The following is a 12364-nucleotide window of genomic DNA, read 5'->3' as shown; positions in this document are numbered from 1 at the left end:
ACATCTGCAGCTGCAGTCCTCCATCAGTGTCTGTCCGGGATCTGTTCAGACTCATTTGACAGAGTTCAAAGTACACAATCGTGGATGTAAGCACCTAACTGAGAGATAATGCCTCTAGACTTCATTGTAGCCGTACGGAGACGACAATGGTGTAGACAGCTGCATTGGTTAAAACAGGAGTGTTTTTTGTTGCTGTGTGCTGCTGACATGTTGCTTTGTCTGCATAAACAAGGACTAACACAGGAGTGTGAGAAGCTGTCCGATCTCAGTTTTTGATCTCTGGGCCTTATCATGAACGGACCTTTACCCATCAAACTGGGCTTCATGTTGACTTGGACGAGTGTCAGAGTTGAAGGCCGAACAGAGAGTTTGTGAGCAATGGCGTTCAGGGCTGTGTGTGTGTTTGTATGAACAGAGGAGCGCAGAGAATTTTGAGTTTCATTATACCTTGTATAAGCAGCTTAAAAACACAATGTACTGTGTTTTAAACATCATTGTATCCAGATGAGATTGTGGCCCAACAAGCAGCACTTGATTAAATAAAGTTCCAGCTTTGGCTGTTTTTTATTCCCTTTTGATGTGATATGAAGCATTTTTAACCATCGCAAAATGATTTTTTATGGCATTAATAAACTCATTTTACATATAAGACCAAGGACAGAATGATTGAGTTACTTTCATCGCTGTTGTTTCTTAAGATCCAGACCATGTTTCCCATTGACCTTCTTGATCATAGCCCGAAAATGACTTCGACATTTTGGGAAATACGCTTACAAGCTTTATTGCTCAGAGTTAGATGAGAAGATTGATACCACTCTTGCATCTGTCCATTCACTGTGAGGCCACAGCCAGCAGCAGGTCAGCTTAGCTTAGCATAAAGAAACAGCTAGCCTGCCTCTTCTCAAAGGTAGAAAATCCACCTGCCAGCACCTCTAAAGCTCAAAGAATTAACATGTTATAGATTAGTTTAATTTGAAATAAGAATTTTCAGTGTTATGAGAGGTTATGTGCAGGACTATTTCTTTGCAGTAACTTCCCAAAGTCTCCGCTGGTCGCAACCTGACAACCTAACACGGCCTTCACTGTGTGGTTACACAGAACCCAAGGTGGATGTCCGAGGCAGCACAATGCATACAAAGTCAATGGAAGGATGAAATGCGAAATCCCCAGAGGTGGTGCAAAACGGATGTAACGATTGGTCTGTGCGAGTTGAAAATGTTTCACTTTGAGCAAAAAATGTGCACCTGTCCTGAGGCTTTCTGAGTGTGCTTCATAAACGTACCGAGATGGGAGGACAAAATGGAGAGCCTGGAGGGAAGCGACTGAAAGGACAGCGGTTTCTGGTGAGCTCTGAGTGCAGTCAGAAGCGGAGCTTGTGGTGTCTAATGCTGGGCCAAAATAACCATATTTTAGTTTGGGTTAATAACCCGACACTAATATAAACAAGACTCGGTCAAAACCTAGTATATGGCTGGTTCGCCCTTTATCTGTTTGCTTCTCTCCTACTCTCTGGGCTCACATATACAGTATTTTAATACAGCGTTATGAAGCTGTTCTCATTTACATGTTTTTCTGTTTATGTTGTCAGACAACGGAACAAGCATGAAATGAGGACATACACCCCGTTAAGACCACATGTAAACCAGCAGTCACTTCCAAGCCATTTCCAAGCTGCTGCTCTGCTCTGCTGAAACCCAGATTTTATAACCACGACATCGTCTGACAAAATCAACACACACATAAACTAAAGACAATGGCTGTGCTGTGATTTCAGCGTTATGTTACTTGTAAAATGATCCCTCAGACAGAACGTTAGAAGCTCATTCATGCCTGTGAAGCTGCCGTGCGGTCAAATGAATGAGACGCGTTGAGAGCTGTGCGTGCGGATGGAGAGCCAGACCTTGCACTCGCGGGGCAATATGGCCAACTCACCTCTATATGGAAAGCAGCTGAGGTTTGTCAAAACGTTGTGAAGTAAAGTTGCTAAAGAGGGTATGAGACGTCGGTAACTCTAGCGACAAAGGGCACTAGGTTGGCAACGCTGCCTATAAACGAGCCCCCGATGACATAATAGAAACTGTTTGTGCAAATTCATTTTGAAAGAGCAACGTGACTCAGTCACGGACAGTCACGTTTATAGGGCTGGTCCAGCGAAAAACAACTGACACTGTGTCAAAACAACCCATTGATAGTGGGTGAACTTAACCCAGTATTGCATCAGTGTTATATTGATCCAAACTGGGAGAATTTTTAACCCAGCAATTTTTAGTGTGTAGGCTACACTTGGCTGCATAGTTACCTTCATATAGTATTTAGTGAGCATATATATATATATATATATGCAGTAGATCTTCTCATCTAACTCTCAGCAAGAAAGCAAACAAGACTACAGTATTTCCTAAAATGTCAAACTATTCCTTTAATGATGTTGAAAGGCTACAGTGCTAGTTTCTTTAAACACTTTCGCCTTAACAATGGGCTGGAAAGCTTGCTGCTCGGATGTGGCTCTCAGTGTCACACATTTACCGGTGAACTCACTCGGAGAACTCGCTGACCCCAAACCACAGCAAACGCAAACCTGAGCCATCAACCCTCCTGACTGGACACTGACTGACAGGGATGGGGATTTCTGCTCCGGAGAGCTGAAGACATGAACCCTTCACAAAGCTCCCTCTCAAATTCCCCCATGATGCTTCCTCTTCTGCGCAGCTTCAGTTCTTCCTACCATTTTGCACATAAATAGAAGTATCAATCTTTTATAGGACAACAGCTGGTATTAATGACAGCAGCACTCTTGTGTTGCTATGTTGAGAGAAGTGGAAGGACATTTTCTCACGGTGCTCTCCACTGAGAGAGGTCATGGAAGATACCCGCCGTCTGCATTTGTTTGAAAACTCCTCCTTTATAAAGACAGAAAGGGGACAGTTGGATTGGCTTTATCCATCAGACATGGCTGTCATCACCGACGGTGGACAATGTGCACAGATAATCTGTACCTGTAAGGCCAAATAACTACAGTGGAAGCTGAGGGATTTGGCGAGAGACAGCATCATTCTATTTGTCAGCTTGGGGTTGATTTTTTTTTTTCTTTTTTTTCTCTGCATCTACTCTGCAAGAATCAACAAAAAGAAATGTTTTCTGATGCAGGTGGGGGACCATGAGAAGAAAAAAAAACCCCAACATTTTGTAATAGCTGCAGTGAAAGTTCAGGTATGTGCTCTCACTTTGATTTATGTTGATTCCTTCAAGCTACTGTGGTGCAGAAGGCAGCAGAGCTGTAGTCTGTAATGACAGAAGGCAACTCACACGCATGACTCAAAAATCAGCAAGCTGCCGGACACCGACGCGCACAGGGTGACGCGCTCAACGTCTCTGCTAATCTCTCTCTCTCTCTCTCTCTCTCTCTCTCTCTCTGCGGCGCAGTCCTGCGTCCTGCCACTCTGACTGTCTCCTCGAGGGGGATTCTGTGCCACGAGTTTTCCAGCTGGACGCAGCGCACTGTGAGCGCACGCCGGCTTTTTTTTTTTTTTTTTCCCTCCCCACCCCCCCACAACAGTGTGTCTTCCATTCAGACGCGATCTGCCCAAAGTTTCGGTTCAGCCAACTCGGAATATTTCTTGGAGGTAAGATGACCTGAGCGATGAAGGCGGCGAGTGGGCGGCTGAACGCCAGCGCCGTGCGTAACACGAGCAGGTGGATGGAGGCGCAGGCGGGATGCAGCTTTCCACCAGCAGGTCAGCGCCGCTTCGGAGCGGCTGGACTCCATATTCTCTGCTGAGGGACATCTCGCTACTGTGGACTTGATATGAGGATGAAGTTATCGCTTTAAAAAGTAAGTGATGCTGCTGAAAAAAAGAAAGGGAATTTTGTGCTGATTTTTATGGCGCTTTTTTTAAAATTGTCTTCATCTATTCATTCATCTGTGAGGATACAATCCTTACATAGCTTGTATGTTTTGTCTGATTCTGTCTGAAAAAGTTGCAGCTATACAAAAGACGGATGAAATCCCCAACTCAAACCCACAACACGTGCTTTATGCACATTCCAGGGTCTGTTTCTGCCTTTTGGTAATAAGAGGAGTGTAGGTGTGCACTCCTTCATCTCAGCACATCAAAAATAACTGAAGCAGGCGCAGTTCCAATGGAGAGACGCGCAATTATGTCAGCTCACGGGAGGAATAGCTTAGGAAGCATGTCAGGGGGGGTAAGGGGATTGTTTTTCAATTAAGAGGTCAAAGGTTTAAAGCCTACAGCACTTTACTGTGAATGAAAGAAAAGCTCCTGTTGAGCTGGACATTTATCACACGCAGCCTGCGGGTTAGTGTGAGGCTGCCACCAAGCCAGGCCACTGCTGCTTTCTGCTCACACAGCCAGTGCTGAGGTGAAGTACAGCTCCTGACACACATCCTGCAATTTATGCTTTCCCCTGAATCTCAAGTAGCCTATCAGAATTTCCATTGGCAACGTTTTCAATGGAGCACCCAATGCTCCTTTACACTTAATAATACAATAAACCTGCATTATAATTAAAGTGCAAGATGTTACCAAATAATCTTTACACACATACAGTAATTAGCTTATGCCTCCTGCTAGCCAATAACACTAAATTCTTTCTTCAGTGGACAGCGGATGTATTTTTTTTGTGCAGTCTTTCCCCTATAGCTCACTCACTCTCTCACACACACTCACAAGCACATTAAACTATTATATGGCTCCTCAGATACCTCTTTATAAAAGGCCCATAGACATTGTTTTTGTGGATTTCAGAATTTTGCACCCACTGTTACCACTAGCAAACGCAGTTGTGGTCGAATCAACTAGCACCGTATCAAGGATCATAACTTTTAAATTTGACTTTACTGGTGCCTCCGAAAATTTCTCAAATCAATGCCTTGATTCGACCCTAATATTACTCTTACAAGGGTGACAAAAGCACTAAAACAGCTTTTAGAGCAAAAAAAGGCCACTAAAACTTCCCCCCGAATCTCAGACTGATCAGTTTTAGCTTTGTTAGCAGCTCATCACATAAGGCTGAAACAAGTTCCACAGCAGATATTGCTAATTGCCTCCCTTGCAGCTGTCTGAGTCAAATAAAACTAGAGGAAAATAGAGGAACCTTCACTGTTTCAGAGGCAAATGGCCACTAGAGGAGTAGTAATGGGCATTTGTGGTTACTATTTAACACTTTATAAAATATATGATTATTTATTCATATTTAATGAGTGAAAAACACTCTATAGGTTAATAAAAGAATACAACAATCCCCAAAGCCCCCCTTCAGGCTAACCTTTGCATGCACGCACATATGGATAAATGTATAATGCGCCTCATCTTCTGTGAGAACAACTACTTGTACCCAACCTTCCATCACCACATCCCTCATTAGCACAAAGTGGACTGTCCAAAGGGGGCCCACATGTGCCAATCACATGAAATTCCGGCAAATTATGAAAGCAAGAACTGGACTGGTGTCCCTGTTGAGCCAGCTGCTGTCACTGCAGGGGAGGAGTGAATGATCCTGCCACAATGTCAGACCTGTTTGTCCCCAAAATCAATTGAATAAACATTTGTCTTCGGCTGTGCGGAGCCCTCGTTGTTCTCTCGCTCAGGCGTACCTTTTTGCATGTATGCATACATACACACATATGCGCACACCTGACCAGGGGCTACTTGGGCTCAGTGAAGAATAGGGGTTGTGCGTGTGTGTGTGTGTGTGTAAGAAAAGAGCAGAAAACCTGATGAGATCCACCCCATTTTGACATTGAATGCAAGTACAGATACAAATATGGCTCTAAGGCTCTAAAGTAGACATCATGAGGAGTTTTCTTGTCACCCACACCTGCATGTTTTTTTGAAATTTTACACTAGATATCGTCCCTAGTTCAAAATCAAGACAAATCAGTGTCATGACATAAAAGTTGTGGGTGTTTGGGATGCTGTTGAGTAATGTAAGGTGTCCTGGTGGCTGCTGGCCCAGGAACAAGCCAAAAATCTTGAGTATTTTGAGTATGTGTCTCGTGGATGACTGCTGTGTTTGTCAAATGAATGAGAACGTTGCCAAAAGTCATTTTTTAGAAAACTGCACATCATGTAAAAACTAGACTTGAGCGGATTTAGCTATCTCTTCCATGTCTCTGTCTGTCCGTCAAGTACTTGCTAGGGTAAAAAGCGGTGTTGAGGATAATCAAGGAGAGGAAGAACTAAATATGTATAGGAAATATTTGTAGCATTCAAACCTTGTAGCATTCACACCTTTATTCAGAGTATTTTATATTTTACTCTGAATAACGGTGTGAAAGCAGTGATGTAAAGTAACCTTGCAACTGCAACCATGGATCTTGAAGGACTCTTATTGTCTAAGGATATGTTATAGGTTTCTCAGCCGAACTTACTGTTCTTTCACTCTGTTGTCTCTCTTTCCATAGATCTATCTTGCTCTTTCACAATCTCTCTACAGCTGGGATGTGATTGTTGTAGTTACTCGTGCATGAAAATCCTCAGTCAACCCAATACCCAGAGCCCCAAGCCCCTAGATCCCAAGGTCTCAAATTCCCAGTGCGCCAAGCTTATCTTAGAACTTAACACTTGAAGTCACTTTACCCTTATTACCACAACCCTGTGCATTAAAATCAATGTAAGTCTAACGCAAAATCCATTAGTATCTAAATTCTCTGAACTCCTCTATGATCACACCCTCAACCCTAACTCCCTGCCATTTGTAGATGCTTAGAACCCTTCGATTCACTTAAGCCCTTTCAGCCACCATGGCCTTGGATCAATGGCCCTTCCTCTCAACTCCCCCCAACACCTCCATCCCTGAGCCCCTCCTGTACGACAGCTACATCCAAGGGAATGAGTCCGACCTGGACCTGAACATCTCCGAAACAAGAGAGCCACACCAGGACAAGACCAGCTCTGTGGTCATCACCTTCATCTACTTCGTGGTATGCGCCGTGGGGCTCTGTGGTAACACCCTGGTCATCTATGTCATCCTGCGGTATGCCAAAATGAAGACGGTGACTAACATCTACATCCTGAACCTGGCAGTGGCAGATGTTCTGTGCATGATGAGCCTGCCATTCATCGCCCTGCAGCTGGCACTGGTGCAATGGCCCTTTGGAGAGGCTCTGTGCAGGGTGATCATGACTGTAGGTGGGTGTACAGCAGAAGGCTAATGGTGCACTTCAGAAAGCAGCAGCAGTTTTACTGGGCAAATAAGCACTTTCAGGTTCCTTAAGAGGGAAACTATCCTGAAATGATTGTCTGCTATGGTTGCAATGTAAAGAAAACCTAGAAAAAATATCTTTACTTTTTAAATGTAAGACTTAAGCTACAACTTGAAGAGAGTTTGTTCAAAATCCTGGGCACTTAGTTGCCTTAAAGGAATAGTTGGACATTTTTGGAGTTTCTCATACTTATTTGTACAAAAACCAAAATGTCAAGTTGTGGTTTTACCGCAGGTTACTAGATACGGTATAACATGATAATTAATTAGCTTTAGAGGTGCTGGTAGGTAGATTTTTTTCATTTCGACAGAGCTTGGTTAACTGTTTCCCTGTACTTTCAGTCTATATGCTAATTTAAGCTAACGTGCTTTTCATCTAACTTGACAAGAAATCAAACAAACCGCCCCACTTTAATCACCTCTCAACTCTTTCTGTATTTTGTAGCCTTAGTGATTACTGATATGTGATACAGCTCACCTTGTTCCTCTCTCCACTCCTCTGCTTCCTCTCCTCCTCCACCTTCTCCCAGACTCTCTCAATCAGTTCACCAGCATCTTCTGTCTGATGGTGATGAGCATCGATCGATACCTGGCTGTGGTGCACCCTATTAGGTCCACAAAATGGCGGAAGCCCCGTGTAGCCAAGATAATTAACCTGACAGTCTGGGTTGTGTCGCTATTGGTCATCCTACCAACTATGATCTTCAGTGGCTTGAACAAGGTGCCAGTTTGTGGCATTGTGTGGCCGGAGCCCCAAGATGTCTATTACACAGCCTTCATATTCTACACTTTTTTCATTGGATTCTTCTTGCCCCTGGCAGTCATATGTCTGTGCTACCTGCTTATTATAGTGAAGGTGAGATCCAACCACTGCATGTGTGACATTACAATGCAACTATGTTTCTGTTTTGTTTTTACATCTGTACTGTCCTCTAAATTCAATAAAAAGCTATTTTTATAACTGGCTATGGCACTAGAATGTTCACGAGTAAACCAAGCATTTTGGCCACTTAAGCCATATTTATTTGTGAATTCAGATAAACGACTCAATTCAAAATGTCACTGTTAAAGTAGTGTGTAATAAAGTCTAGTCAACTCTGAAAGGAAAAAGTGTTTTAACTGTCTCAAAAGAAGCTGAAACCAATGAATGATTTTATGTTCAAGATATTTTTGCTTAAGCTAATATAATATACGTAACAGATTACTCTATAGATTAATAATAACATTATTATTATTGTTCTATAGAATAATAGGACACCAGGGTTCTTGAGTGGTTGAACAGGAGCTAGCTAGGTAGCCCTGGAAGACTATCCAGCCTATCCAGTCATTCTTTGAATTTGAATAGAAGTCATGTTGAAAATGGCAGGAATTCTACTCTAAGAGCGACTTCATTTGGATGAAAGTCTATTTCAGATGAATTTAAAAAGTAAAAAAAGATGATTTACTCAGACAGAGAGTTGTTGACATAAAGTCAATAAAAACTATGTAAAATTAAAGAAAGTGCAAGTTTTATTTGGCCCCCATTACTGCAGTACTGCCCAGCAGCTGTGTGTTCAGTTGGCTACTAGCACTATTTGCCAGAGGCAATATGAATGCGACTACCAATTAATCAGTAATATGGCAACACTTACTGGTTGGTTACAATTTGAACATTCAAATTTAGATGATTTTTATAATCAGTTTACTAGGTTCTTAAAGGAATAGTTCGACATTTTGGGAAATCCATTAATTTTCTTTTTTGCAAAGAGCTAGATGAGAATACCGCCCCCGTTAGAAATTAAGATACAGCCAGCAGTCTTTAGCTCAGGTTAGCATAAAGATCAGCATCTCTACATCTCTCCATTTAACACATTATATCTTGTTTGTTAAAGTCACTGTGCCCAGCCAAGAAATAGTCTACCACATAAAACCAAACTTAATGTTTTGCTTTATTTTCAGATTTCTTTCTTTTTTTTTTTTTTTTTACCTTTGAACAGAGCTAGCTTAGCTGCCTCCAATCTTTAGGCTAAGATAAGGTAAATCTCTCCTGGTTGCTAGTTCATATTTAACAGACAGATATTAGAGTGGTATTGATCTTCTCATCCAACATTCACCAAAAAAACCCTTCCAAAAAACAAATATGCGTATATGTAATAGCAGCGTCAACATTGTGCTTGTATTCTTGAGATTTTAAGCCACTGACAGTCCTTCCTTTTGCTAGGTGAAGTCGTCTGGCATGAGAGTGGGTTCCACCAAACGCAAGCGTTCAGAGCGTAAGGTGACACGGATGGTGTCCATCGTGGTGGCGGTGTTCGTCCTCTGCTGGCTGCCTTTCTACGTTTTCAACGTCACCTCTGTCACCAGTTCCATCAAGCCCACCTCTGCTGTGAAGAGCACCTTTGACTTTGTGGTGGTCCTTGGCTATGCCAACAGTTGTGCCAACCCCATCCTGTACGCCTTCCTGTCAGACAACTTCAAGAAGAGCTTTCAGAACGTTCTGTGCCTGAAAAAGGTGGCAGGCCTGGATGAGATAGAGCGCAGTGATAGCAGGGCAGACAGGAGCAGGATGGTTAATGATGCTGTAATCATCAACGCCAACTTAGAAACTCACAATGCTGCCCTGCTAAATAGCGAGCTGCAGACCAGCATCTGAAGGTAAAGGAGTGGCAGTCACTTCCAGGGAGGCCAGAGAGACTGAGCAGTGCTGCTTGGGGCTTCCAGACTAATGGTCTGCCAGTGCACTGCCAGTGCACTGCCAGTGACCCCTGTTCAAAGATGCAGGAGGAGGGGTATGATGTAATACCTGTAGCTCATGGACACTGGCACATGAACAAAGTCTAAGTGAAAAATAAACAATTTCAAAGGTGAAGGAAAGTATACTGACTCCTGTTTAAAACTCTTTATATATGTGTTAATGAGGTAACTTGAGTTGGTTGGCCCTGAGTTGAAGCAACAATATATCTGACTGAAATGATTTTCAACACTATAAGGACAAGTGAAGTTGAAATCAAACATAAATCAGACTGCTATTCAAGCTCTCCAGCTTGAGGCTATTATCAAGTTGTCAGAAAACATGCAGACCGAACCAAACTCAAAACAAGATGTAGGATCGGTGAGTGAACTTCTATGGAGCCACTGAAGAAATACTGGGTCTAGTTAACCCATGATAGAGAGAGGTCTGATGGGATTGAGCTCCATCTATGACTTCCTGGTGGCTGTAAGAGTTTTCCTGAGCTAAGAATGTTCGACATTTATTGTCTGAATGTGGAAATACTGCTGAAGAAGTTGGCCAGACATTTCAGTGGAAGCCTGCATTGTAATTCTTTAGAGACTTTGAAAGATAAATATCAGCAACCACAACCCAAGGATGAATAGTTTCATGGTCATGTTTTATTCATATCAGCTGATAAGTTTGGTCTTACATGATAAACAGGGCAACAAAATGGCAAACCCCTCCAAACATATCTTATTTACCCACAAACAAAGGATGCTCTTTATCCTCTCTAGCTGGCATCTCCGCAGAAGATGCTGCATTGATCCCTAAAGGCCTGATTTTAACATCTTGGATTATTGAGTCAGTGGACGGATGGGAAAACATCTCAGGAGCCACTCTGACCTTGCTCAGTTCAAAAAAGCATGACCTTGTATATAAGTAAATGGTTTTATGTCAGCCTCTGAGGGAAAGTTCTGCACATAGACAACCTCATGTCCTAACCAAAACTAATTTCAAAGGCAATCTCTGCTGTAAAATTCTCTTTCGTTGTGATATGCATCAAGGACAGCTTTGAAACTATGTTTGTGAAACCCATCATGCGTACTTTATAATTGTATCCTGGTCTTTACAATAGTTGCCCCTTGTGCCAGTGATGCAGTTATAAAGAGCCCATTATACTTGTAAAGTGCTGTGTTTTAACAATGTAAGATTTCCTCCTGATTTCATGTTAAAATGTGGTCAACTCCCTCAGCTTCACATTTGTTTCAGCCAGTATGTTTCTTGCAAAAATGCCTACATTTTACAGAAAGCAGGGAAATATGTTACTTTGTCAAAGAGGGAGGGAGAAAGGGGAATAAGGAGATGTAGAAAGAAAGAAAAGTAAAGCTTGTGTATATATTGTATCTATTGAGAACAAGAAATGGGCTGCATGAATGCAGGTGCAAAGAAGATATCAAGATGTGTGGGTGGATGGGTGAGAAATAGAGAGATACATAGAAACACCTATATAGTCGTTTTTTAGTATTTTATTCCAAATACAAGACTTTCAGATGTTGTTACAAGCCTTCCAATGGCTGTAATGGACGTTGTCAGTTCTAGGGCAACAATGACTAAGAACAGCTGGTTACATTTCTGAAGTTCTAAACTTAACTTGTATGTATCTACACATCGAAATGCATTTCTTTGCTATTTTGACATCTAACTGATCTTTTTACTATTGATGCATCAGTGTGTTTGATCGATTTCAGCTTTCAAATACACAAAAGCCATAATCAATGTCTAGATCAACTTGACAGAGTCCTGTACTTTTGGGACGTGAAGTACAAGGTCCATGGCTAGGTTAGGGCAAAGACTTTGCTGTTAGGTCCCTTTATTGACACTGCACCTACCACCCTCTGCTTGTTGTTGTAAAGTACTTAACTACTTACTACTATATAATAATACTAACCCATTTTTTTTTTTTTTTAGTTTTCAGTTTTGATATAACTATTAAACAAACATTTTTTTTAAGGGGATTATGCTCCACGATAGAATAATATGAAATAAATGATAAAAACTAACTTAAATTTGACATGGGGCTCATGTACAAGACTGGGCCTACGATTGCTTAATGATGCAGGAAATATAATAAAAAGCCAAGGCTTTGTCACATATTATTAGAAACCGAATAATTTGATTTTTTCTGGAAAAAGACAGACTGGGACCAGACTGTACATTTAAGTTAATTAATCTTTTCTTACTCAGATCATAAGCTACATACGTCTGTGTTCACAGTCACCAACATTGCTGGCAGACCTAGTGATACTTGTTTCTATGGATACCATTCAAGGCTATAACCAACACATCTTATACCATTTCACTGTCAGCGTTACAAAAAAAAAGTAAAACACAAACAGCTTTATTTAACATGACTTGACTGCATGCATGTTGCATTTCACACGGATGATT

At 41.8% G+C, this 12364-nt stretch overlaps 1 protein-coding gene across 1 annotated transcript; it reads left to right on the top strand.

The window, feature by feature from the left end:
* The first annotated feature begins 3572 nt into the window (after positions 1–3572).
* sstr2a (somatostatin receptor 2a) lies at positions 3573–11809 on the top strand. Its single transcript, XM_040135682.1, has 4 exons — positions 3573–3832; positions 6425–7151; positions 7755–8080; positions 9425–11809. The coding sequence occupies exons 2-4, from the start codon at positions 6764–6766 to the stop codon at positions 9854–9856; spliced, it is 1146 nt and encodes a 381-aa protein (XP_039991616.1). The 5' UTR covers positions 3573–3832; positions 6425–6763; the 3' UTR covers positions 9857–11809.
* The last annotated feature ends 555 nt before the right edge of the window (positions 11810–12364 follow it).

This window comes from Xiphias gladius, chromosome 9 (genome assembly GCF_016859285.1).
Source record: "Xiphias gladius isolate SHS-SW01 ecotype Sanya breed wild chromosome 9, ASM1685928v1, whole genome shotgun sequence".
NCBI classification, from domain to species: Eukaryota; Metazoa; Chordata; class Actinopteri; order Istiophoriformes; family Xiphiidae; genus Xiphias; species Xiphias gladius.
Note: the sequence above shows the minus strand (reverse complement) of the source record. Positions and strands in the feature narration are given on the sequence as shown.

What these genes read in the sequence shown, in the direction of transcription:
- sstr2a (XM_040135682.1), top strand. Translation starts at nt 6,764, where the DNA reads ATGGCCTTGGATCAATGGCCCTTCCTCTCAACTCCCCCCAACACCTCC. An exon ending in CAGGGTGATCATGACTGTAG is followed by an intron (nt 7,152 to 7,754) that starts GTGGGTGTACAG and finishes ACCTTCTCCCAG; the next exon opens with ACTCTCTCAATCAGTTCACC. An exon ending in ACCTGCTTATTATAGTGAAG is followed by an intron (nt 8,081 to 9,424) that starts GTGAGATCCAAC and finishes TCCTTTTGCTAG; the next exon opens with GTGAAGTCGTCTGGCATGAG.